The sequence below is a fragment of the Bombyx mori genome, chromosome 16 (assembly GCF_030269925.1).
Source record: "Bombyx mori chromosome 16, ASM3026992v2".
NCBI classification, from domain to species: Eukaryota; Metazoa; Arthropoda; class Insecta; order Lepidoptera; family Bombycidae; genus Bombyx; species Bombyx mori.
In genome coordinates this window covers 12,719,138-12,746,849 of record NC_085122.1, presented here as the reverse complement: position 1 = coordinate 12,746,849, position 27,712 = coordinate 12,719,138, and the positions used below count along the sequence as shown (strand labels likewise).

The 27,712-nt window shown below is 42.7% G+C and overlaps 2 protein-coding genes across 2 annotated transcripts; both read left to right on the top strand.

Annotated features, from left to right (window-relative positions):
• Positions 1-4,692: 4,692 nt before the first annotated feature.
• LOC101738834 (cytochrome P450 6B2) lies at positions 4,693-11,780 on the top strand. Its single transcript, XM_012696609.4, is given in 3 exon segments — positions 4,693-4,752; positions 4,755-6,078; positions 9,430-11,780. Coding segments are annotated over 3 exon segments (1,575 nt in total). The 3' UTR covers positions 9,621-11,780.
• A 364-nt stretch (positions 11,781-12,144) lies between these two features.
• LOC119629670 (cytochrome P450 6B5-like) lies at positions 12,145-27,460 on the top strand. The gene is made up of 2 exons (XM_038016273.2): positions 12,145-15,010; positions 25,104-27,460. The coding sequence occupies exons 1-2, from the start codon at positions 13,633-13,635 to the stop codon at positions 25,292-25,294; spliced, it is 1,569 nt and encodes a 522-aa protein (XP_037872201.1). The 5' UTR covers positions 12,145-13,632; the 3' UTR covers positions 25,295-27,460.
• Positions 27,461-27,712: the final 252 nt, after the last annotated feature.

Here is a 27,712-nt window from a genome sequence, read left to right as displayed (position 1 = left end):
CCGTGAAGCAGTTATGCGTTTCGGTTTGAAAGCCGTTGTACCTTAAAACTGACACAACTTGCAGTGGCATTTACATTTTTGACTTCTATGGGCTCCGGTGATTACTTAAAAGTAGGTTAACTTAACTTGACTTAACACTTAACATGAGCTCGTCCACCCATTTATGTAATAAAAAAGGATTTCATTGCAAAACATACATACCTATTAGATAATCATGTTTTTTATCATCTGAATTATCTCGGAACTTATAAATGATGATAAAAAATTATGAGACTCAATAATACTTATTTTGAATACAATGATTGGCATGTTCTTTTTTTACCGCCACCATAGTTTAGTAATAATTTCAAATGATTTATCAAAATTAGAAGTGTTGACATCAGAAGTTTCGGAATAATAAAAATCTATAGAAAACTTTGCAACGACACGAATTCAGAGACTAAAAACAAAAAGCTAGCCTTAAAGTAAAAATATCACTCCAAAAATATATTTTGTATCGCAAGCTCAACTTTGTAGATTTTATACTAGTATAATTAAGTCCGTGCTGGAGCCATGGTCCAGGCTGCTGGCCGATCCTTCGGCTAGTCGTAGGACCGTCGAGGCGATTCGCCCAGTTCTTGTGGATTAGGTGAATCGTAAGAGAAGACGCCTCACTTTCCAGATCACGCAGGTGCTCACTGGGCATGGTTGACTTTGGTGAGTTCCTGCACCGGATCACAGCCGAGCCGACGGCAGAGTGCCACCATAGTGGTTGCGACTTGGACACGGCAGAGCATACGCTCGTCGCCTACCCCGCATGGGAGGGGTGGCGCCGTGTCCTCGTCGCAAAAATAGGAAACGACTTGTCGTTGTCGAGTATTGTGGTCGGTGGCGACGAGTCGTGGAAGGCGATGCTCGACTTCTGCTAGTGCACCATCTCGCAGAAAGAGGCGGCGGGGCACGTGAGAGACGCACAAGCCCGTCGCCGTTGAGCGGGGGCCAGGGAGGCGGACCTCGCCCAAGCCCTGGCCCTCTAAGTGTTTCGGGTTCCCCTCACATGTCAGTCTGGGGAACGGCGAGGGGGAAAAGTGCGTGCGTGCACGTGTTGCACGCGTTTTACGTAAGAGCATCCGGGTGATGGAAGGCCAGCTATCCCCGACTCACGCTGGTTCTGAATATAAAAATTTTCGAATAAACGTTTCTCTGTCAAAGAGCCCACGATTCGATACAATATTGTAAATGTCAGACACCTGTAACATGACATGATGATAGGAGACTTAAGCAGACAAAAACCACCCGGACCTTGAAGACCAAACAACCACAACCACATCAACAATGAGCTGAACTATGTTCCGAAGTGTTTTTCTTTTCGTGTACCCTAATGAATATATCTGCTTCGTCATTTCCGATAGAATAACATATTATCATGGATTCCACGCGATGCGTTTACATTTTCAACTCCTCACTGTAAATAAGTGGATAATTACATTTAATTTATGAGATTAAAAGTAATCTGTGTCACGTGTCGTCTTTAACTGTTAAATCTATAGCTGGATAATATTCACGTGGAGGGTATTATATTAAGCCAACACTGGTAGGTGCCACTACCCAGCCTGTTTCTGCCGCGGAGCATTCATGGGCCACTATTAGATTTAACGATAGCTTTTAATATAATACAATTGGATCTCTGACCTCATGTCCCATTCATATTGTGATAGTCACTGGTACCCATTTAACATCAGGCGGGCCTTGAATTCATCTATCTGTCAGTCAGTCCACAGACGCCCACTGATGGACATAGACCTCCCCAGGCATGGCTACAACGACCGGTCCTGTGCTGCCTGCATCCAGCAGATACCAACCACCTTCAACAGATCGGTGGTCCACCTTGTAGGAGGCTTGTCCACGCCACATCCTTCAGAACGCGGTCACTACTCGAGAGCTTTTCGGTACCAGTGGCGATCTGTTCCACGAGCAATGTGCCCTACCGACTGCCGATTCAACTATCCATTAACTTAACCATATTCTACCTCAAATTTCATAATAGACCCTTTTTTGGGTGGCGGCATAGAGGCTTTTTTAGCGTCACCACTATAGGAGGGTGAGCACGACCTTAGCTAGGTGTGGGGTTATCAGCTGACCGAGCACCTGCAAAGAAGACCTAACAGCTCAATAGCATCTGCTACGCAATTACTTCTACCACCGGATCGGAACCGCGACCCACCGAGAATATGTGGCGACAAACTCAGTGGGTTGATACTAGGGCTAGGTGTTACATTGTACCCTTCGACGGGTATGGTGACCTGTGCTTTGGATGCCGCTTTAAGCTTCCAAAAATACATTGAGATCTAGAAGGCCGATGACTGGCTCCTGCATGAGCCGTAATGATGAATCACGTAATTACAGGAGTTACAGGACTACGACACGTAAATCACAAACACATTATACTCTGTCGAAATAGAGGCAAGATTTAAAAGCGACGCAAAAGAAAAAAAAACCTCCATTATCAAATAAGAAGATCAATAAATAAAAAGACGATATGGGCAACTTTGACATTTAATGTAGATTTATTTAAATAAGCCAGGTTTTTTGTTAGTTTTTTTTTTTTAGCAAACTACTAAATCCAAGGTCATTTTGGCGGGAGTTAGGACAAAACGTTGTGTATCGTATCATATGTACAATTCTTAAATAAATACGTTCTTAAAACATGTTCACGAATGCCCTCCATAATTTATTTATTTATTAAGTTGCACCAACAAAGTGATCATCAATACAAAACATTGACAAATTGACAAAAGTTCATGGCAGATGTCACCACAATTATAGGTGCAATCGACAGTGCATTAACATAAAAAAAAAAATACAGCTAAGATTTGATTACATTTCATTCATTGCTTGCTTAAGATTAATTTAATTGGGAGATGATCCCCGACAGATATTTCCTGTAAGTAGTGAGACAATTAGAAAAAACATCTATTTCACTTAAAATAAGTTCAGCGCAATCGGACAACTCCGAAGGAACATTGACGGAGACCGCGCTACCGTGGACATTATTGTAGTCCCAAAGGATTCTGTTTAAGGGAGAGTAAGAACCTAAATTCGAACGAGCGGGCTTTCTTATAAACGACTTATATTTCTTCTTATATTTCTTCTATATAATGAAGAAATAACATCGTGTAATAAAATCAAAGCCGCAAAATAATAATGATTTGCGTTGTGGCGGGTAGCCATCATACAACGCAAGATAATTGACAGATGCCTGAATCTCGCTTACGACATTTTCAAGATAAAGCGCATATATACAAGGTCCGAACAACAACATTCGGCACTTCGATAAAGCGGCACGACACGAGAACCCTCTCATCGTGGCCGCCGGTAACTACATTCCCGATCCTGCGGACAGAATGGAAAGCAGTCGACGTCGCCCAAAACACGTCATCTCGGATCCTCCCGATCCACTAACGGTGCTTTTAGGTACTTCAAGCACCGGTCACCGTTCTCGTCGAACCTCGACGAGTAAATGAACTCTCAGACACAGCCCACTGAGTTTCTCGCCGGATCTTCTCAGTGGGTCGCGTTTCCGATCCGGTGGTAGATTCTGCGAAGCACGGCTCTTGCTAGGGTTCGTGTTAGTATCGTCATCAGGTTTGAGCCCCGTGAGCTCACCTACTAGCCACGGTTACGCTAAAATAGCCTCTAAAGGCTATCAGCTTAGGTAGGAAAAAAAAAAAAAAAAAACAACAATCGGACCGTGTCGGTCTACCGAGTAAATATCACCCGCTCGGTGGAAGATCTTCCCTCAGTCGTTAAGCATCCCAAAGCGTAATTTTTATTAGGATGCGTATGTACCAACCGAGGAGGTAGGGGGAGGGAGGACATTGACATTGTAATAACTATGGGATTCGGTAATCATTTAACATTTAGGTATACCATAAAACTAGTGCTTAATGTAATGTAATTAAATGACAATGCGTCTTCTCTTTGTACAATTTTAAGGAAAAAAAAACTGATAATATTAAAAAAATTCATATCGTAATTCGTGTTTGTAACATATCGGGTATTAACACACACAATATAGATATTAAAATTAATGTAACCATTTTTTGTAATAAGATTTTTCTTTTAACTTAAAATGCAGTCTAGAACACTAAAATCTATAAAAAAAAACGTTAACAAACTAGACAAATGAGTAATTGATAAACAAACATTCCTAAATAATATATGCACCGTTTGTATTGCGACAGCCCAACCTTAAAATTTTTTTTTATTGCATTGTTGGGTGGACGAGCTCACAGCCCACCTGGCGTTAAGTGGTTATTGGACCCCATAGACACCTACAACGTAAATGCGCCACCCACGTTGAGATATAAGTTCTAAGGTCTCAGTATAGTTACAACGGCTGCCCCACCCTTCAAACCGAAACGCATTACTGCTTCACGGCAGAAATAGGCAGGGTCCGTGCGGACTCACAAGAGGTCTTACCATCAGTAGCAATCTCTCTATAAATCTCAATAAGCAAAGCAATCTCTCTATAAATGTATTACGTATAAAAATATGAGAACTCAACATGTCCTTCCCGTTGTGAGTAGTCTAGGAAAGTCTCACAAATTTGAAAAGTGTATGCACCAATTTAATAACAAAAGCGCACAGATTTGCGCGAGGAGCATGTATAAATACGATACAAGTTTTTTGATAAGATTCAGTCGGCACAAAATGTTGTTCTTAACTTTACTGTTCATTCTAAGTGTGTGCGTTTATTTTATATATATTATAGAGTGTGCAACAGAAGATTTGATTATTGGCGAAAGAAGAATGTGAGTTTTGTACCGCCGGTTCCTATCCTAGGAAATTATTCAGGGTATATCCTACTAAAGGAAAGTATATCCAAAGTGGTGCATAATTTGTGCAAATTATTTCCAAATGACCCCTACATTGGTGCGTTCTTTGGCACAGAGCCGACTTTAATAGTTAAAGACCCGGAATTCATTAAACTGGTATTAACTAAAGATTTCTACCATTTCAACGGCAGAGAAGGCTCCAAATACACCCACAATGAAGTTGTAACACAGAACATATTTTTCACGTACGGTGATCGGTGGAAGGTCATCCGGCAAAACCTGACGCCGCTTTTCTCTTCTTTAAAAATGAGAAACATGTTTCATATTATCGAGAAATGTTCTGGTATTTTCGAGAATTTGCTGGATGAAGAATCTTTAGCACCCGAAGTTGAAATGAAGTCTTTAATGTCGCGGTTCACAATGGACTGCATAGGCGGTTGTGCGTTCGGAGTAGACACTAAAGCGATGCAGGAACCCAAGGATAACATCTTCACAACTATGGGATACCTTTTCTTCGAGAGCACCACCTACCGAGGGATCAAGAACGTTCTCAGAGCCATTTGGCCAGGGATATTCTATGGACTAGGTCTCAAAGTATTTCCAACGGATTTAAATGAGTTTTTTAGTAAACTTCTAGTAGGGATTTTCGAAGCACGGGACTACAAGCCTTCCTCACGGAACGATTTCGTTGACCTGTTGTTAAATTTGAAGAAGAACAGACATATCGTCGGCGACCGTTTGCAAAAGACTACAACAGGAGACGAAGGAGCAGACAGTAAATTTGAACTGGAAGTGGATGATGGGCTTTTAGTGGGGCAATGCCTAGCCTTCTTTAGCGCAGGTTTTGAAACTACATCCACTATTTCAAACTTTACTTTGTACGAGCTGGCAAAGAATCCAGATGTTCAGAAAAGAGCACAGAAAGAAGTAGACGAATATATTAAAAAGCACAACAATAAACTAGATTATGATTGCGTGAAGGAGCTCCCGTTTGTGGAGGCGTGTATAGATGAAGCGCTACGCTTGTATCCTGTTCTTGGAGTATTGACAAGAGAAGTAATGGAACAATACACATTCCCGACCGGCCTGACTCTCGATAAAGGAGATCGCGTCCATATTCCCGTGTATCATCTGCAACGCGACCCGGAATACTTTCCGGAGCCAGAGCTCTTCAAGCCGGAGAGGTTTTATGGGGAAGAAAAGAAGAATATCAGACCCTTTACGTATTTGCCATTTGGGGACGGACCACGCATTTGTATTGGTGAGTAGTTTTGTCATTTACCTGAATTGGCTTTTCACGAGCATGCTTATCAACTATATTCGTTTCTTTATTACCAAGTTGAGTTTGAGGGGTTTTCGAAGTTCATTGTCCTCACTTAATATTCTTGTAACTATAACTAAACGCTGTCAATAATTCATTATAAATAAAATCCTCAGGATTATTTCGGACCTAAACAATAACCGTTTCCAAATTGAAAGTACTTTAATAGCAAAAGCTTACTGTATAATCGACGCACACGAAAAATACAACCATGAATAAATAAACCGGGAAAAAATACAACAAAAGAAGAGAAGCTGGTGGTAGGACCTCTTGAGAGTCCGCGCGGGTAGGTACCACGACCCTGCCTATTTTTGCCGTGAAGCAGTAAGGCGTTTCGGTTTGAAGGGTGGGGCAGCCGTTGTAACTATACTTGACATCTTAAAACTTATATCTCAAGGTGGGTGGCGCGTTTTACGTTGTAGATGTCTATGGGCTCCAGTAACCACTTAAGACCAGGTGGGTTGTGAGCACGTCCATAAAATCTAAGCAATACAAAAAAGCATTGGTCTTGCTAGGGCTAGTATTAGAAAATTCGCTCAGGATTAGCCTGTCAGCTCATCTATCCGTCCGAGCGAAATTGGAAAAGCCCCCTAAACTAACAGGGAAAAAAGCTATGAAAGATTTTTGTGTTGGATTATGTGCTCCACACAGCAAAAGTCCCGTGACCTCGGTATTGCAGATCTTATGCCCTCATGACCTTTTTATACCTTTAATATGTGTAGCGGCAATAGATATGCCGCTCTTGAATTTTGATTTTCTTTTGGACTTGAGGACTGTTTTGGTTAAATTAAAAGATGTTTAATATTTGAGATACCAGTTGGCGTGTGTATTCTGTATTAGCAAATTTTTTTTCTATTGCTTAGATGGGTGGACGAGCTGACCGCCCACTTGGTGTTAAGTGGTTACTGGAGCCCATAGACATCTACAACGTAAATGCGCCACCCACCTTGAGATATAAGTTCTAAGGTCTCAGTATAGTTACAACGGCTGCCCCACAAAACCGAAACGCATTACTGCTTCACGGCAGAAATAGGCAGGGTGGTGGTACCTGCCCGCGCGGACTCTCAAGAGGTCCTACCACCAGTAACAACAGTACAGCTTATAGATTACAATTAGTTTTTAAAGTGATCAAAAATGTTTAGCTATTATACAATTATACTTGCTGCCTCTTTATATATGTTTACTGCTTTTCAGTTTTTTAGTGTACAGGAAAATAGACTCTGTCTCTCTCTAAGTTGAGTCTCAAATGTGTTTCGATCGATTTGAGCAATCTCATTTTGTTTTTCGTTCTCGTCCGGGTTCGCTTGGTTATCATCAGCATTAAACTCATCATTAAACGCAAAAAATATATTTATAGAATTGTTATAACATTAATAGTTCACGCTGGGGTATTGTTGTTTGACTCACAACCATATGAATTTTTGAACTGAAAGCCAAAATATATTATATATCTATATATTAATACGTGAAGCAAAAACTTTGTATCCCTTTTTACGAAAATTGCGTGGACGGAGGAGTATGAAATTTTTCACACTTATAGAGAATATAGAGAAGAAGTGCACAATGCTAATTTTTTTTTTAAATAATGCATAAAAGATACATTAAATCATTAAAGAAAGCATTACACACACTGCATACCATGTATTTGACGCACACACGCATGCATACTATTTATTGTCAAACTTTTGTTCTTGACGTCTGTTGTGAAATTGAGAATAGATTAAATATTGTTTGTCTTTGTTAATTTTTTTTTTAGTGTAGTTTGGCGAAACTTGTGATCATAGAAGTATAAAATGCAATCATAATAGTGTACAAACTTACAATTCCAACTAATTATAGTTGAATTTCGACTACTGCGGGACCTCTAATAAAGAAAATAATGTCAAACAACATTGACTTTGAAATGTAAATATTGTTTGTCTATTCGTATTTCATTCTCATTATTGTAGTTTTTATGTTATGCGTCGATTCGCATGGCTGTCGATATTTTATGTATAAAAAGTGTTGTATTTACTTTGTTGTAACGGGTCCTTTAACCGTAAGCCCGTCTGCTCAAAGGATTGTATAGAAAACTCAAGTAGTATTCTAATGTAATGATTTTTTTTTATTATCTATATTAAGTACCTATATTTAACATTACTAGTGGTCCCCTAGTAGGTAGTCGTAATTCGACTATAACTAATGAAAATTATAATTTTGTACACTATTATGATTCTATTGTCAAAGACTATTAAATACTTCTTTGATTACAGATTTCGTCAAAACTACACTTTAGACAAATATTAGTAAAGAGAAAACAATATTTAATCTATTCTCAATTTGACAGGCTATTACTGACAGACTGCAAATAAACGTTTGACAATATAGTTTTCATACTTCAGTGCAATAAACAAATAGTATGCATGCGTGTGTGTGTCAAATACATGGTATGTAGTGTGTGTAATGTTTTCTTTATTGATTTAATGTATCTTTTATGCATTATTTAAAAAAAATATTAGCATTGTGCACTTCTTCTCTATATTCTCTATAAGTGTGGAAAACTTCATACTCCTTCGTCCGCGTAATTTTCGTAAAAAGGGATACAAAATTTTTGCTTCACGTATTAATTTATAGATGTGTATTCTATAATACTGAGATGTAATTTTAAGGAAGATTTTTGTTTTGATTTTGTTCTTTTTTTGTTTTGTTGTTGTTGTTTGTTATTCTTTTGTTAATGCACCTACCATGCATTATTTCTGCACCACCCTATAGTCGACTGGAAGAGAATGCCCATGGCATTAAGTCCGCCTGTGTACAAGTTTTGTTTTGTGCATAAAGTATAAATAAATAAATAAATATCGCTTAGACGTGTGAACGAGCGCACAGCCCGCCTGGTTTTAAATGGTCACCGGAGTCCATAGACGTCAATAACGTAAATGGCCACCCAACTTGAGACGTGATTTTTAAGGTCCCACTTTTAACAGTACAACGGCTGCTCTACCCTTCAAGCCGAAACGCATTACTGCTTCACGGCAGAAATAGGCAGGGTGGTGGTGCCTACCCGTGCGGACTCACGAGACCACCAGCAAATAGAAAAATTAAAATTTTTGCAAATTAAAAACCCGTTTCATTTTTATTACACATCGTTATTGGTGCATATTATTCGTTAGCTTATGTTCAATACGTTTTTCTTTAGAAAAATTAGTACCTGCCGGCGGGATTCGAACACTGGCATCGCATCGCTCGACATGAATGTACAGGCGTCTTATCTTTTAGGCCAAGACGACTTCAATTATTTATTTGTTTTTCCAGGTATGAGGTTCGCGAAGATGCAGATCCTGGCCGGTCTGGTGACAATACTGAAAAAGTACACAGTGCAACTGGCCGACGGTATGCCGGAGACGATCGATATCGAACCCAAAGCCATTGTTACGCAGCCAGCCATTAGCATGCGACTAAAATTCGTTCCGAGAAATGATTTGCAGAAAAGAATTTTCGCATAGACGTAATAAGAGTTCTAAGTCCGGCTATACCGTAAAAAGCAAACGGATACTAAATTTGATGGCCCGGTCTACGTGCTTTTGACTGGTTTGGATACTGAGCTTTATTTATTTAACTTTTTAAGTGGGTGATATTGAGTGGCTTGCTGATAAGGCGCCCGCTTTGAAGCTCTAAGTCGACATTTCAATATCATAATAATATAAGTACCCATCAGAACGGAGGGGTGCCCTGCTCACGGTACAAATAGGCAGGATGGCGTTCATCCAGACACATAATACACCCTAAGATTAAGGATTAATAAGTTAACACGTGTTAGGTGCGTATTTATATACCTCCGCGACCGGGTATCCGTAAATGGATTCCCTAACTTAAAAAAAAAAGCTGCGTATTTCCATAAAATTGGATACTTGCCTGCACCAGTGTGTTCAGTGCGAGTTTTTTAACTTTCTCGATAGCGTAAAAGTTAACTCAAATTTGTATGGAGCTGGAACGTTTACCTACGTTTGCCGCTAGGGGCGCTGTTCCAATTGCACACAATTTTTTTTTTATTGCTTAGATGGTTGGAAGAGCTCACAGCCCACCTGCTGTTAAGTGGTTACTGGAGCCCATAGACATCCACAACGTAAATGCGCCACCCACCTCGAGATATAAGTTCTAAGGTCTCAGTATAGTTACAACGGCTACTTCACCCTTCAAACCGAAAGGCATTACTGCTTCATGGCAGAAATAGGCAGGGTGGTGGTACCTACCCGTGCAGACTCACAAGAGGTCCTACCACCAGTGATTACGTAAATTATAATTTAGCGGGTTTGATTTTTATTACACGATGTTATTCCCTCACCGTGGAAGTCAATCGTGAACATTTGTCAAGTACGTATTTCATTAGAAAAATTGGTACCCGCCTGCGGGATTCGAACACCGGTGCATCGCAACAACGAATGCACCGGACGTCTTATCCTTTAGGCCACGACTCCAATGCTCTCTAGACAGTCCCTTTATCTCTCATGCATCCAATCTCCGACGAGATGGAGCTCAGAGAGATCAAGCTCTCCGATTCGGAATATCGGACAGCCGTAGTACAAATGCCACGTCCATAATTCTACAAGTTTCGTTTTTCAGACTATTTATTTGTCTAGTTTCTCACCTTTTTTTGGATTCTCTATGCTCTAGACTACATTTCCGTATAAAATAAAATATAAAACTAAGTTTATAAATGATATTTGAAATACATATGTAACATAAAAACGATTTATAATTTGTATATTAACGAAATTAGCTGTTGTCCTAACTTGTCTTTGAACAAAGATAAGAAAAACGAATCTAAATCAGGAAACATTATGTAATGGATAATCTTTTCTATTGCAATGTACATTAAAACGTTAAACCATTACCAATATTTCCTATTACTAGAGTTCCCGCAGTAGTCGAAATTCGACTATAATTAATTGGAATTGTAAGTTTGTACACTATTATGATTGTATTTTATAATCACAAATCTCGCCAAGACTACACTATAAAAAATATCAACAAAGACAATCAATACCTATTTAATGTATTCTCAATTTGACAACAGATGTCAAGAACAAAAGCTTGACAATAAATAGTATGCATGCGTGTGTGCGTCAAATACATGGTCTGTAGTGTGTGTAATGTTGTCTTTATTCATTTAATGTATCTTTTATGCATTATTTAAAAAAAAAAATAGCTTTTTTTTTATTGCTTAGATGGGTGGACGAGCTCACAGCCCACCTGGTGTTAAGTGGTTACTGGAGCCCATAGACATCCACAACGCAAATGCGCCACCCACCTTGAGATACAAGTTCCAAGGTCTCAAGTATATGTAGTTACATTGTTGCATTGTGCACTTCTTCTCTATATTCTCTATAAGTGTGTAAAATTTAATACTCCTCCGTCCGCGCAATTTTCGTAAAAAGGGATACAAAGTTTTCGCTTCACGTATTAATATATAGATTAGATTCATTGAAGTTAGTTAACCTGTACTCATTTATCAAAGCGCCTGCAATGACGCATAGCAACACAAGAGTTTTTATTGTTTGTCACACTTATTATGAGCCATTGAAAAATATACTCGTATGTATAACCTTATTGTTTGACATTATAACTATAGAATTTGCTTACAAATACATTATTGAAAAGTACAATCACTTGGTTTCATTATTTATATTTCATTTATTAGTGCCGCTTCGTATTCTAAAACAATTTACGATAATGAACTAAGAGTTATAAACAACGATGTACATTTAAGTATGTAAAAAAATAAGGACAAATATTATTATTTTTTCAATATAATTATCAAAAAATATTATTTATAATGTTTCTGCACTGGATTGATGGACGATGAATGGATAAACCTGTGCGCTCTATGATTACTGAAGCTCATAGACATGTCCATATAAATGAGAACCATATAGGGAAATCAGGTCGAAATTTTAACTGTATCATAAAAATAACTATACCACTCTACAATCGAGGCAATAAACGGATGGAAGCGATGGTTTTTTTTTGTTTTTTGGCCGGGGGGCCGAACCTCCTACGTGGTCTCCGCGCCTAGGGGTCGCGCAGTATGCGGGACTGGTCTGCGACTGCGAACCGCGGGCCCAAGGATGTTTTAGGGCCCTACCGCACTAAACGATTCCCCGGCACTCTTACACCCGACGTCCGATCTTCGCCTGGGGTCCTTAATCCGGTCAGAATATGGGGGTTCCCGCGGTCAACACTACACCAGACTCGTGGCGTCACCCCAAGAACGCTCGACCGACGGGTCGTCGAGACGATAGTCGACGACCAACGACAGAGGTCTCCACCTTACGGCGGCTCTACCAGGCCGCCCGGGCGATGCCGTTAGTGTTCTCGGATACCCCGCTGGGTTAGAACCAGCCTCCTGCGTTGGAACGCGATACACCGCCAACCGGGTTGCTCTTTCATAGTATGTTTGGCGACGCATCGTCCTATCCTCTTGGTGCCAGCGCGGTGCAGTGACGGCAGCGTGCAGCGCAGCCCCAGCCTCCTCAGGTCGCCCCGTGGTCATCACCGGGAGGACACCACGACTCGAGAACGGCACGCCAAGATTGAAGCTACCGGGCTCGAACTTCTGTCGCCACCAGTCCCACCTCTAGACCCAGTCTTCGGATCCTGCCGATGACGAAGGCCACGCTTGCACAGGAAAGACAGGCTGACTCGCGCAAATCCTTCTCCCAGGCCACGACCAGATTGTCGTCCGCGTAATAAACCAGGAACAAACCCGCTCAGACCCGGGAGAGGAGCACGAAGGGTGCCCCACAGGACTCAATCATAGCCGATGTTCCACAAGAGAGGGCCAAGGACTGACTCTGTGGAACCACGCTCGACCTGGAAGCGGAGCACCGTCCAGACCGATGCAAATACTTACACGCCATTGCGTTCAGAGTTATAAACGAATGTGTGATGATAGAACATTACTTGAACATATTCAAACAGCATACTTACTAATCACTAGTAGGAATTAAAGTTTTGAATATTTCGTGGTATCAGTCCTCGTCTCTTTACTGGTGGTAGGATCTCTTGTGAGTACGCACGGGTAGGTACCACCACCCTGCCTATTTCTGCCGTGAAGCAGTAATGCGTTTCGGTTTGAAGGGTTTTGCAGCCGTTGTAACCATACTGAGACCTTAGAACTTATATCTCAAGGTGAGTGGCGCATTTATGTTGTAGATGTCTATGGGTCCCAGTAACCACTATAACATCAAGCGGGCTGTGAGCTCGTCCACCCATCCAAGCAATAACAAAAATAAAACAAAACGGGAATGTAGATTTGCTCTCTGCTAAAATAAATATAATTGTGCTACTAGCTTCACCAGCTTATCATCAGTGCTCAACTAAAATCGAAGGAATGTCCTGTATAACTTGGAAAGTGACTACACCGACTATTGATGTGACAACGGTGCACACCTCCACGCCATAGCTGGTATATATACGATACGAATTCTTCGAAAGGATTCAGTCGCACGTTACAAAATGATATTAACTATAATATTCATTCTGAGTTTATGTGTTTATATTCTCTATAGGATATCTACAAGGAAATTTGATTATTGGCAAAAGAAGAATGTGAATTACGTACAGCCGACTCCTTTCCTTGGAAACTACTCTGGGTACATACTTCTAAAGGAAAACTTATTGGACGTGGTGTATAATTTGAGTAAATTGTTTCCAAATGATCCCTACGTTGGTGCATTCTTCGGCACAAAGCCCACTTTAATCGTTAAGGACCCTGAGTTCATCAAACTCGTGTTGACAAAGGATTTTTTTTACTTCACCGGCAAAGAGTGCTTCGAGTACACCCACAAAGAAGTCATCACGCAGGGCATCATTTTCACGTACGGCGACCGCTGGAAGGTCATCCGACAAAACGTGACGCCGCTTTTCTCTTCTTCAAAAATGAGAAGCATGTTTCGCATTATCGAACATTGTTCTGGTGTTTTCGAGAATTTGCTGGATGAAGAATCTTTAGCACCCGAAGTTGAAATGAAATCTTTAATGTCGCGGTTCACAATGGACTGCATAGGCGGTTGTGTGTTCGGAGTAGACATTAATGCGATGCAGGAACCCAAGGATAACATCTTCACAACTATGGGATGCCTTTTCTTGGAGACCACCACCTCCCGAGGTATAAAAAACGTTGTCAAAGCTATCTGGCCGGAAATATTCTATGGACTAGGTTTCAAAGTATTTCCAACGGATATACATAAGTTTTTCAGTAAACTTCTAGTAAGAATTTTCGAAGCACGGGACTACAAGCCTTCCGAACGTACCGATTTCGTCGACCTGTTGTTAAATTTGAAGAAGAACAGACATATCGTCGGCGACCGCTTGCAAAAGATTAAAACAGGAGACGAAGGAGCAGACAGTAAATTTGAACTGGAAGTGGATGATGGGCTTTTAGTGGGGCAATGCCTAGCCTTCTTTAGCACAGGTTTTGAAACTTCATCCACTATTTCAAACTTTACTTTGTACGAGCTGGCAAAGAATCCAGATGTTCAGAAAAGAGCACAGAAAGAAGTAGACGAATACATTAAGAAGCACAACAATAAACTAGATTATGATTGCGTGAAGGAGCTCCCGTTTGTGGAGGCGTGTATAGATGAAGCGCTACGTTTGTATCCTCTTTTTGGGGTAATATCAAGACAAACAGGGGAACGATACACATTCCCGACCGGCCTGACTCTCGACAAAGGAGATCGCGTCCATATTCCCGTGTATCATCTGCAACGCGACCCGGAATACTTTCCGGAGCCAGAGCTCTTCAAGCCGGAGAGGTTTTATGGGGAAGAAAAGAAGAATATCAGGCCCTTTACGTATTTGCCATTTGGGGACGGACCACGCATTTGTATTGGTGAGTAGTTTTGTCATTTACCTGAATTGGCTTTTCACGAGCATGCTTACCACCTATATTCGTTTCTTTATTACCAAGTTGAGTTTGAGGGATTTTCGAAGTTCATTGTCCTCACTTAATATTCTTGTAACTATAACTAAACGCTGTCAATAATTTATTATAAATAAAATCCTCAGGACTATTTCGGACCTAAACTATAACCGATTCCAAATTGAAAGTACTTTAACAGCAAAAGCTTACTGTATAATCGACGCATACGAAAAATACAACAATGAATAAATAAACCGGGAAAAAATACAACAAAAGAAGAGAAGCTGGTAGTAGGACCTCTTGAGAGTCCGCGCGGGTAGGTACCACGACCCTGCCTATTTTTGCCATGAAGCAGTAAGGCGTTTCGGTTTGAAGGGTGGGGCAGCCGTTGTAACTGTACTTGAGACCTTAAAACTTATATCTCAAGGTGGGTGGCGCGTTTTACGTTGTAGATGTCTATGGGCTCCAGTAACCACTTAAGACCAGGTGGGTTGTGAGTTGGTCCATACATCTAAGCAATAAAAAAAAGGCATTGGTCTTGCTAGGGCTAGTATTAGAAAATTCGCTCAGGATTAGCCTGTCAGCTCATCTATCCGTCCGAGCGTAATTGGAAAAGCCCCCTAAACTAACAAGGAAAAAAGCTATGAAAGATTTTTGTGTTGGATTATGTGCTCCACACAGCAAAAGTCCCGTGACCTCGGTATTGCAGATCTTATGCCCTCATGACCTTTTTATACCTGTTGGGTACGCAGCACGTCACCCGTATCAATAAGGCGAGTGACGTCAACCCGGGTTGGACGGGTTTATGAATCTTATAAGATTTCTTGAAATCCTATAAGACGCCGGATGCCCGTCTCGTGGCGATTATTCGTGTCGATCTGAAGCAGTCGATGTAGGGTCCTGAGGTGTACGATATCGTACAAGCTCACTCGAAATTAAAACTCAAAACTTTACTAATTAACGTAAACCGAGCCGACCGATCTGTCAATACAACCGAATTCAATAACCGACGATCTTTTCAATGGTCTTCGAGTCTTCAATAAATATCTTCGAGGCGCTGATGTCTTTACTCGTGCGTTTTTTTTGTAATCTTCGTTCGGAGGGTCGGCGGCCGGCGGTTGGCAGGTAGTCGGTCGAGGGTCGGTCGGTAGGTCGGCAGGTACCTGACAGCGTCGCAGGGTCGCTTAACTACCTCGGAATGTTACCCTACAGAGATCTCGTGTAAAATACGGCTCTCGTCGAGATCATTTTCACTATGATCGGCTCGGTTTATTCGTTATATCTATTTATTTAATAAATGTATATACTAATGCCTTATACTTAACTATTCTATGTTGTAATCCCTATCGATACATATAACTTATTCTATGCTTAATCTATATGACGCGCCCGTATAAACAAAATACCCGGTCCTGAACACAGATAAATGCTGTTTGTTACATCGTTTCGGGACGCGGGCCGGGCGCGTGTTCATTTAAGTTAATATGCTAATCTTAAAACTATCGGGAATAATAAAGCAAAAGTGTATACTATTTATTTCAAAGCAACTTACGTTCTATTCTTAGTAAAATCTATGTGCACGTTATCTATATCCTTATCTATCTATGTGCACTCTATATAATTTATCTATTTGTTATTTATCTATTTGTTATAACTCTATGTCTATGTACGTATCTATATAAATCTATTATTCTATTCTATAATTCTGAGGCGACGCCGCTGTCGCCAACATCCTCCCCCTCGTGCGTAGCACCGACTCCTTGTAGTGGCGACTCTATGGGCGGGGCTCGTCGCTCGATGCAGGCACCAGCAGGACCATCTTGGAGGCAGGTCTCTTAAGCAGACCGCCGCTCGTTCTGACGTCGACGGTTCGTACACGGTTGTCGGGGCCTGGGTAGGTGTGGACAACTTGTCCGCGCGGCCATGTGTTGCGTGGCAGCGTGGAGTCCACTATGAGGACGGTATCACCACACTGCAAGTCCTCGCCGGCTGCTCTCCCATCGATCTTCCTGGGTAGCAGCGTAGGCAGGTATTCCTTGACCCACCTACTCCAGAAGTGGTCTGCCATACGCTGCGCCACTCTCCATGTCCTTTTGCCGGTCAGGTCTTCGTCTCTGTAGTCGCCGATGCTCGGAGCTCCGCAGGACCTCCCTATGAGAAAGTGGTTCGGCGTGAGTGCTTCTGACTCCCAACTCTCTTCCCTGGCGACGAGCGGTCGCGAGTTGACGACGTGCTCCGCCTCCAACAGAAGAGTGTGCAGAACTTCTTCCCTCGGGTGTCTTTCCTTCAGTGTGACCGCCAGCGCGGTCTTCACGGACCGCACCAAACGTTCCCACGCGCCTCCCATGTTCGGCGCTCCTGGCGGGATGAACTTCCATTTTATGTTCATCTGAGCGGCCCGTGACACGACGTCTGCTTCCCTTGCATTCTCGATTGCCTGCTTGAGGTCCTTGTTGGCGCCGACGAAGTTAGTCCCATTGTCGCTGTAAATGACGTCGTAGCCGCTCTATCGGCAGGTTTCCGGTGGGCGGTAGGCGTGGTGTACTCCGATAGACCTTGCACCACTGGCATCGGACGGCCGTCGCTCGAATGATCGATCTTAGACCTAGGATCCAGTAGCGCTGCCGCACCTCGTTCATCACCGTTGCGTGGTTACCGTGCTGGAACGCCTCGTGATAGTGTTTGATCAATAATCTCGCTATCACGTGCTTCCCGTCCAGCACGATCGGTCGTTTGCAGCCTGCATCTATGTATTGCGCTGCGTCGATACGTCCGCGCAGGCGCAACAGGCCATCTTCCATCACGACGTCGAGCCGTCGCAACTTGGGGTGACGTTCGGGATCTTTTTCACCGAAGCTCTCTCCTTGGCTGCTTCTCAGTAGGATCTTCTCCGCCTTCTTCAAGTGGGGCGGATCAAGCGGCAGCCACGCTTCTGTAGGTGCTTCTGGAGCCCTTATCTTCCATGTTGATCGGGGTTGCTTCGTTCGTGTCGTCCTCCACGTGGGATCTTGCTGCTTCAATTGTCTGGACACGCAGGCGCTCTCCTTCCGGGGTCGACACAGCTCAATAAATTGGAGGACCCTGGCTGTTGCTCTCAATAACTTGACCCAGCTCGAGAATCTGTGCGGATCGGGCGTGGGTCGAGCGTCAGCGGTCCTCGCCGTGGCGACCAGGAAGGCCTCTTTCTCCTCTCCAGACGGTTCTTGCTTGAATGTTCGTGGCTTGGGCCAGCGCGATTCATCCCACGTCAGGAACTCGGGTCCATTAAACCACCGATGCGTGTGGTCGAAATCCGCCGGCGCCTCTCTAGTTGCGTCGTCTGCTGGGTTCTGCGAGCCAGGCACCCATCGCCATTCTTGGGGCTTCGTTGACTCTTCTATCTCGGCGAGTCGGTGCGCGACGAAAGGTTTGAACGTGCGTGGGTCGGTCTTTATCCATGTCAGGACTGTACTGGAGTCAGTCCAGTACGTCCTTACACCGACTGCGATGTCCAATTCGTCCGCTATCGCCTGCGCCATCCTTGTCCCCAGCAGCGCAGCTTGCAGCTCCAGCCTTGGGATAGAGACTGGTCTCAGTGGGGTCACCCTGGCTTTCCCTGCTAGAAGCGTGACGCGGTAGGTGCTCTCGTCTGTCTTCTGACGCCAATAGACTGCACACGCGTAGGCCTTCTCGCTAGCATCGGTGAACGTGTGCATCTCCCCTCAGTGTTACAGTACGAGAAGTACCTTGCTATTCGGAGGTCTTGCAACATGCGGAGGTTCTCCATGTAGCGTTTCCACGCCACCTCGTCCTTTTCCAGGATGACGTCATCCCAGTCGATCCCACTCCGCCAAATGCTCTTCTCGTTTGGTCGGGGTTCGTGCTTCTATATCCTTTGAGTCTCGTGGATGGATCCGGAATCCCATCCCGTCCGACTCGTAGAACCACCGCAGGCCCGGGGTCTTTTCTTCCTTCGACCCCAGCTCTATGTCTCCTGGGGTCACACCACCTGCGAGGCTCACCAGAATGCAGCGCCTTCTATTGCCCGCGCGGCTTCTGGATATCGATGTCTGTAATCCTTGGCATTCTTATTTGTAACGAACGATGCCGCGCTCGGTGAACAGACCGCTCCGAATATGACCGACGTCATTCTATACTCTTTGGAGCGGCCTCGCGTCGATCTTCTCTATAGAGGAATCTTGGGCTGTCGCGGTCCACGTCCCTGATCCTTATCTGCAGGAACCTCTCCTTGATGTCCGCGACAACCACGACGAGCCTTTCCCGGAGCCGCAACAACACTCCGAACAGGGATTGTAGGTCCGAGTTTCGAAGCGGTCGTCTTCGCGTCTCCGACCTCTGTCGTCCTCCTTCTCCAAGATGTCAAACGCCTTCGCCTCCATATCCGTGCTCGGACGCTTGGGTGCGACTCTATCGCGATGTGCTCCTTCACCAGTCTGTCCAAGGCCTCTTCGCGCATCGATACATGGGCGCAGGTGAGGAAGTTGACCTCTTTTGCGTTATTGCCGTCGAGACCATGTAGCACCCATCCCAATTGGGTGAATGAGGCTACCGGCTGGTTCCTCTTGCCCCTGCGCGTCGTCTTGGAGGCGATGAGTCCCCAGTTGTCCTGCCCAATCAATAGTTTGGGGGATTGTTCTTCGTAATATAACTGGTCCGCTAGGCTCCTCAGGTGCGCGTAGCCTTCGATGGTCTCTCTTTTCAATCGCTGGGGTGCAAGGCTCATGTCATCCATTGTGCGCGCTCCGAAGATCATTCTCTTCTGCCGCTGGTGAAGCCCTCGAACTCTGATGTTAAGCTTCATCGAGTCCTTCTTCGTTAGGGTCTTCCCGCCCACGGTCTCGAGGCGGAGCGTCTCCTTGGGTCCCTTCAGGCCGATCTGCTTCGCCACGCTCGAGTCCAGGAGAGTTACAGTGGAGCCTTCGTCCAGCAGGGCCAGCACCGTCGTCGATCCCGATGGCCCGTACACTTCAACGGGCACCATCTTCAAGTACGCCCTGCTGATCCGTGTGCAGTTGATGGGAAGTCGCACGTTGTTCGCGATTTCCCTGTTCTCTGCTGGCTCTGTCTCCGACTTCTCGTTGTGTAGCGAGTGGTGATGCCAGCGCTTGCACGTGTGGCATGGCGGTCGTTGACACGATTGCTTCCGGTGCTTACCGTCGAGGCACTTGTAACATAGGCGCGACTCCTTTGCCATTCTCCATCGTTCCTGCACCGTGGCTCTCTCGTACCTCGGACAATCATACAGCGGGTGTCCTTCCTTACACTGCGGGCACGCCGGCTTGTCTATTATTACTCTGTCCGAAGTTGCGCGCTCGGTGCAGTCGGTTGTGGCGTGCGTCGCCTGTCGCCTCGATGGTTGTCTTTTCGTTGCTACTTCAGCCACGGCGTGTGGCCCGCACCGGTCCGCCATCTTGTTCAGGAAGCCGCACATCGTGTTGAGGTCCGGGTCTCCTTCAGTCTTTTCGATGATGTGGTCGTACCACCGGAACCTCAAGATGGTCGGCATTTTGTCGACGATGCTTTTCAACAGCTCGGGCGACATCAAATATTGGGGTTTCCGCAGCCCCCTGATCGCTGCGACGGTATTGTTAACATTGCTCGCCAGTGAGCAAATGTCGTAGGCGGAGTCGCTTATCGTCGGAAGTCTTCGTATGCGGTCTAACTCCGCTAAGACTAAAGCGTCCGCCCTTCCATAGCACCGCCGCAGTGATTCCATTACTTCCTCCGGTGTGCTCTCGGAGTACAGCTGGCTGCGGACTCCTTCCCTGGCTTGTCCCTTCAGCGCTCTTCTCAGCCGCGCCATGTTTTGAGCGCTTGAGAAGAGTGGAGCGGTATCCTCGTAGACAGCCTTGAAGGCCACCCACTCCCTGCAGTCGCCTTCGAACGTCGGCAACTGGTGCATGTAGTCGGGTTGTGGTGGCAGCTCCTTGGTCGTTGCGCTCCTCACCGCTTCCACTATCGCCTTAGCCAGGTCCCTGTTGCTGCAATCTTCCATGTTGGCCTTGCTGACGGGGTGGTTCTCAATGTGCTCGCCTGCGTGCTCCTTGTCCATACTGCCCGCCGACGTCTGGACCCAGGCCCTGACCTGGTCCTCCCGGTCCTTTGGCTCTTCTATATTGGAATCATCGTCGTCTTCGCTTTCGGCCTGAATCAATTGCAGGCGGAGTCTGGCGGCTATGGTGGCTGCTTGTGCTTCTATCAATTCTTTTTCCGCCAGCTCCGCTCTCGCTGCCAGTTCCTTACGTCGTAGCGATTTCTTCGACGCGGGTCTATTTTTACCACGTGTCCGCGTCGTTGCCTCTTCAAGTTTTGTGTTCTGGGTCGTACCGGTCGCGGAGCTCTCGTATGTTTCGTACGACGTCGCTTCTGTTGCCTCCGGACTGGATTCTTGAACCGCAGGTTCGAGTGGCTGTTCCCTCGATGATCCCTTGTTGCTCCTGGTGATCGGCATCGTTGAATAATCGCTGTATCCGGCTCGAAGGACCAGCTGTTGGGTACGCAGCACGTCACCCGTATCAATAAGGCGAGTGACGTCAACCCGGGTTGGACGGGTTTATGAATCTTATAAGATTTCTTGAAATCCTATAAGACGCCGGATGCCCGTCTCGTGGCGATTATTCGTGTCGATCTGAAGCAGTCGATGTAGGGTCCTGAGGTGTACGATATCGTACAAGCTCACTCGAAATTAAAACTCAAAACTTTACTAATTAACGTAAACCGAGCCGACCGATCTGTCAATACAACCGAATTCAATAACCGACGATCTTTTCAATGGTCTTCGAGTCTTCAATAAATATCTTCGAGGCGCTGATGTCTTTACTCGTGCGTTTTTTTTGTAATCTTCGTTCGGAGGGTCGGCGGCCGGCGGTTGGCAGGTAGTCGGTCGAGGGTCGGTCGGTAGGTCGGCAGGTACCTGACAGCGTCGCAGGGTCGCTTAACTACCTCGGAATGTTACCCTACAGAGATCTCGTGTAAAATACGGCTCTCGTCGAGATCATTTTCACTATGATCGGCTCGGTTTATTCGTTATATCTATTTATTTAATAAATGTATATACTAATGCCTTATACTTAACTATTCTATGTTGTAATCCCTATCGATACATATAACTTATTCTATGCTTAATCTATATGACGCGCCCGTATAAACAAAATACCCGGTCCTGAACACAGATAAATGCTGTTTGTTACATCGTTTCGGGACGCGGGCCGGGCGCGTGTTCATTTAAGTTAATATGCTAATCTTAAAACTATCGGGAATAATAAAGCAAAAGTGTATACTATTTATTTCAAAGCAACTTACGTTCTATTCTTAGTAAAATCTATGTGCACGTTATCTATATCCTTATCTATCTATGTGCACTCTATATAATTTATCTATTTGTTATTTATCTATTTGTTATAACTCTATGTCTATGTACGTATCTATATAAATCTATTATTCTATTCTATAATTCTGAGGCGACGCCGCTGTCGCCAACAATACCTTTAATATGTGTAGCGGCAATAGATATGCCGCTCTTGAATTTTGATTTTCTTTTGGACTTGAGGACTGTTTTGGTTAAATTAAAAGATGTTTAATATTTGAGATACCAGTTGGCGTGTGTATTCTGTATTAGCAAATTTTTTTTCTATTGCTTAGATGGGTGGACGAGCTGACCGCCCACTTGGTGTTAAGTGGTTACTGGAGCCCATAGACATCTACAACGTAAATGCGCCACCCACCTTGAGATATAAGTTCTAAGGTCTCAGTATAGTTACAACGGCTGCCCCACCCTTCAAACCGAAACGCATTACTGCTTCACGGCAGAAATAGGCAGGGTGGTGGTACCTGCCCGCGCGGACTCTCAAGAGGTCCTACCACCAGTAACAACAGTACAGCTTATAGGTTACAATTAGTTTTTAAAGTGATCAAAAGTGTTTAGCTATTATACAATTATACCTGCTGCCTCTTTATATCTGTTTACTGCTTTTCAGTTTTTTAGTGTACAGGAAAATAGACTCTGTCTCTCTCTAAGTTGAGTCTCAAATGTGTTTCGATAGATTTGAGCAATCTCATTTTGTTTTTCGTTCTCGTCCGGGTTCGCTTGGTTATCATCAGCATTAAACTCATCATTAAACGCAAAAAATATATTTATAGAATTGTTATAACATTAATAGTTCACGCTGGGGTATTGTTGTTTGACTCACAACCATATGAATTTTTGAACTGAAAGCCAAAATATATTATATATCTATATATTAATACGTGAAGCAAAAACTTTGTATCCCTTTTTACGAAAATTGCGTGGACGGAGGAGTATGAAATTTTTCACACTTATAGAGAATATAGAGAAGAAGTGCACAATGCTAATATTTTTTTTAAATAATGCTTAAAATATACATTAAATCAATAAAGAAAGTATTACACACACTACATACCATGTATTTGACGCACACACGCATGCATACTATTTATTGTCAAACTTTTGTTCTTGACGTCTGTTGCCAAATTGAGAATAGAATATGGTTTGTCTTTGTTAATATTTTTTATAGTGTAGTACTATAAAATTGATCAAGAAAATAATGTCAAACAACATTGACTTTGAAATGTAAATATTATTTGTGTACTCGTATTTCATTCTCATTATTGTAGTTTTTATGTTATGCGTCGATTGTTGTCGATATTTTATGTATAAAAAGTGTTGTATTTACTTTGTTGTAACGGGTCCTTTTTTTTTTTTATTGCCTTTGTAGGCAGACGAGCATACGGTCCACCTGATGGTGAGTGGTTACCGTCGCCCATGGACTTCAGCAATGCCAGGGGCAGAGCCAAGCCGCTGCCTACCACTTAATACTCAAATACTCAATACTGCTCAAAGGATTGTATAGAAAACTCAAGTAGTATTCTAATTTAATGAATTTTTTTTTATTATCTATATAAGTACCTATATTTAACATTACTAGTGGTCCCCTAGTAGGTAGTCGTAATTCGACTATAACTAATGAAAATTATAATTTTGTACACTATTATGATTCTATTGTCAAAGACTATTAAATACTTCTTTAATTACAGATTTCGTCAAAACTACACTTTAGACAAATATTAGTAAAGAGAAAACAATATTTAATCTATTCTCAATTTGACAGGCTATTACTGACAGACTGCAAATAAACGTTTGACAATATAGTTTTCATACTTCAGTGCAATAAACAAATGGTATGCATGCGTGTGTGTGTCAAATACATGGTATGTAGTGTGTGTAATGTTTTCTTTATTGATTTAATGTATCTTTTATGCATTATTAAAAAAAATATTAGCATTGTGCACTTCTTCTCTATATTCTATATAAGTGTGGAAAATTTCATACTCCTCCGTCCGCGCAATTTTCGTAAAAAGGGATACAAAGTTTTTGCTTCACGTATTAATATATAGATGTGTATTCTATAATACTGAGATGTAATTTTAAGGAAGATTTTTGTTTTGTTGTTGTTGTTTGTTTAACTTTTGTTAATGCACCTACCATGCATTATCTCTGCACCATCCTATGGTCGACTGGAAGAGAATGCCCATGGCATTAAGTCCGCCTGTGTACAAGTTTTGTTTTGTGCATAAAGTATAAATAAATAATTGCTTAGATGTGTGAACGAGCTCACAGCCCGCCTGGTTTTAAATGGTCACCGGAGTCCATAGACGTCAATAACGTAAATGGCCACCCAACTTGAGACGTGATTTTTAAGGTCCCACTTTTAACAGTACAACGGCTGCCCCACCCTTCAAACTGAAACACATTACTGCTTCACGGCAGAAATAGGCAGGGTGGTGGTGTCTACCCGTGCGGACTCACGAGACCACCAGCAAATAGACAAATTAAAATTTTTGCAAATTAAAAACCCGTTTCATTTTTATTACACATCGTTATTAGTGCATAGTATTCGTTAGCTTATGTTCAATACGTTTTTCTTTAGAAAAATTAGTACCTGCCGGCGGGATTCGAACACTGGCATCGCATCCCTCGACATGAATGTACAGGCGTCTTATCTTTTAGGCCAAGACGACTTCAAGTATTTATTTGTTTTTCCAGGTATGAGGTTCGCGAAGATGCAGATCCTGGCCGGTCTGGTGACAATACTGAAAAAGTACACAGTGCAACTGGCCGACGGTATGCCGGAGACGATCGATATCGAACCCAAAGCCATTGTTACGCAGCCAGCCATTAGCTTGCGACTAAAATTCGTTCCGAGAAATGATTTGCAGAAAAGAATTTTCGCATAGACGTAATAAGAGTTCTAAGTCCGGCTATACCGTAAGCAGTCAAAGCAAACGGATACTAAATTTGATGGCCCGGTCTACGTGTTTTTGACTGGCTGGGATACTGAGCTTTATTTATTTAACTTTTTAAGTGGGTGATATTGAGTGGCTTGCTGATAAAGCGCCCGCTTTGAAATTCGAAATCGACATTTCAATATCATAATAATATAAGTCCCCATCAGAACGGAGGGGTGCCGTGCTCACGGTACAAATAGGCAGGATGGCGTTCATCCAGACACATAATACACCCTAAGATTAAGGATTAATAAGTTAACACGTGTTAGGTGCGTATTTATATACCTCCGCGACCGGGTATCCGTAAATGGATTCCCTAACGTTAAAAAAAAAGCTGCATTTCCTTAAAATTTGATACTTGCCTGCACCATTGTGCTCAGTGCGAGTTTTTTAACTTTCTCGATTGCGTAAAAGTTAACTCAAATTTGTATGGAGCTGGAACGTTTACCTACGTTTGCCGCTAGGGGCGCTGTTCCAATTGCATACAATTTTTTTATTTTATTGCTTAGATGGTTGGAAGAGCTCACAGCCCACCTGCTGTTAAGTGGTTACTGGAGCCCATAGACATCCACAACGTAAATGCGCCACCCACCTCGAGATATAAGTTCTAAGGTCTCAGTATAGTTACAACGGCTACCTCACCCTTCAAACCGAAAGGCATTACTGCTTCACGGCAGAAATAGGCAGGGTGGTGGTACCTACCCGTGCAGACTCACAAGAGGTCCTACCACCAGTGATTACGTAAATTATAATTTAGCGGGTTTGATTTTTATTACACGATGTTATTCCCTCACCGTGGAAGTCAATCGTGAACATTTGTCAAGTACGTATTTCATTAGAAAAATTGGTACCCGCCTGCGGGATTCGAACACCGGTGCATCGCAACAACGAATGCACCGGACGTCTTATCCTTTAGGCCACGACTCCAATGCTCTCTAGACAGTCCCTTTATCTCTCATGCATCCAATCTCCGACGAGATGGAGCTCAGAGAGATCAAGCTCTCCGATTCGGAATATCGGACAGCCGTAGTACAAATGCCACGTCCATAATTCTACAAGTTTCGTTTTTCAGACTATTTATTTGTCTAGTTTCTCACCTTTTTTTGGATTCTCTATGCTCTAGACTACATTTCCGTATAAAATAAAATATAAAACTAAGTTTATAAATGATATTTGAAATACATATGTAACATAAAAACGATTTATAATTTGTATATTAACGAAATTAGCTGTTGTCCTAACTTGTCTTTGAACAAAGATAAGAAAAACGAATCTAAATCAGGAAACATTATGTAATGGATAATCTTTTCTATTGCAATGTACATTAAAACGTTAAACCATTACCAATATTTCCTATTACTAGAGTTCCCGCAGTAGTCGAAATTCGACTATAATTAATTGGAATTGTAAGTTTGTACACTATTATGATTGTATTTTATAATCACAAATCTCGCCAAGACTACACTATAAAAAATATCAACAAAGACAATCAATACCTATTTAATGTATTCTCAATTTGACAACAGATGTCAAGAACAAAAGCTTGACAATAAATAGTATGCATGCGTGTGTGCGTCAAATACATGGTCTGTAGTGTGTGTAATGTTGTCTTTATTCATTTAATGTATCTTTTATGCATTATTTAAAAAAAAAAATAGCTTTTTTTTTATTGCTTAGATGGGTGGACGAGCTCACAGCCCACCTGGTGTTAAGTGGTTACTGGAGCCCATAGACATCCACAACGCAAATGCGCCACCCACCTTGAGATACAAGTTCCAAGGTCTCAAGTATATGTAGTTACATTGTTGCATTGTGCACTTCTTCTCTATATTCTCTATAAGTGTGTAAAATTTAATACTCCTCCGTCCGCGCAATTTTCGTAAAAAGGGATACAAAGTTTTCGCTTCACGTATTAATATATAGATTAGATTCATTGAAGTTAGTTAACCTGTACTCATTTATCAAAGCGCCTGCAATGACGCATAGCAACACAAGAGTTTTTATTGTTTGTCACACTTATTATGAGCCATTGAAAAATATACTCGTATGTATAACCTTATTGTTTGACATTATAACTATAGAATTTGCTTACAAATACATTATTGAAAAGTACAATCACTTGGTTTCATTATTTATATTTCATTTATTAGTGCCGCTTCGTATTCTAAAACAATTTACGATAATGAACTAAGAGTTATAAACAACGATGTACATTTAAGTATGTAAAAAAATAAGGACAAATATTATTATTTTTTCAATATAATTATCAAAAAATATTATTTATAATGTTTCTGCACTGGATTGATGGACGATGAATGGATAAACCTGTGCGCTCTATGATTACTGAAGCTCATAGACATGTCCATA

Coding starts and splice junctions, on each gene's coding strand:
- LOC119629670 (XM_038016273.2), top strand. CDS start 13,633: ATGATATTAACTATAATATTCATTCTGAGTTTATGTGTTTATATTCTC. Junction 15,011..25,103: donor CGGACCACGCATTTGTATTG/GTGAGTAGTTTT, acceptor TTGTTTTTCCAG/GTATGAGGTTCGCGAAGATG.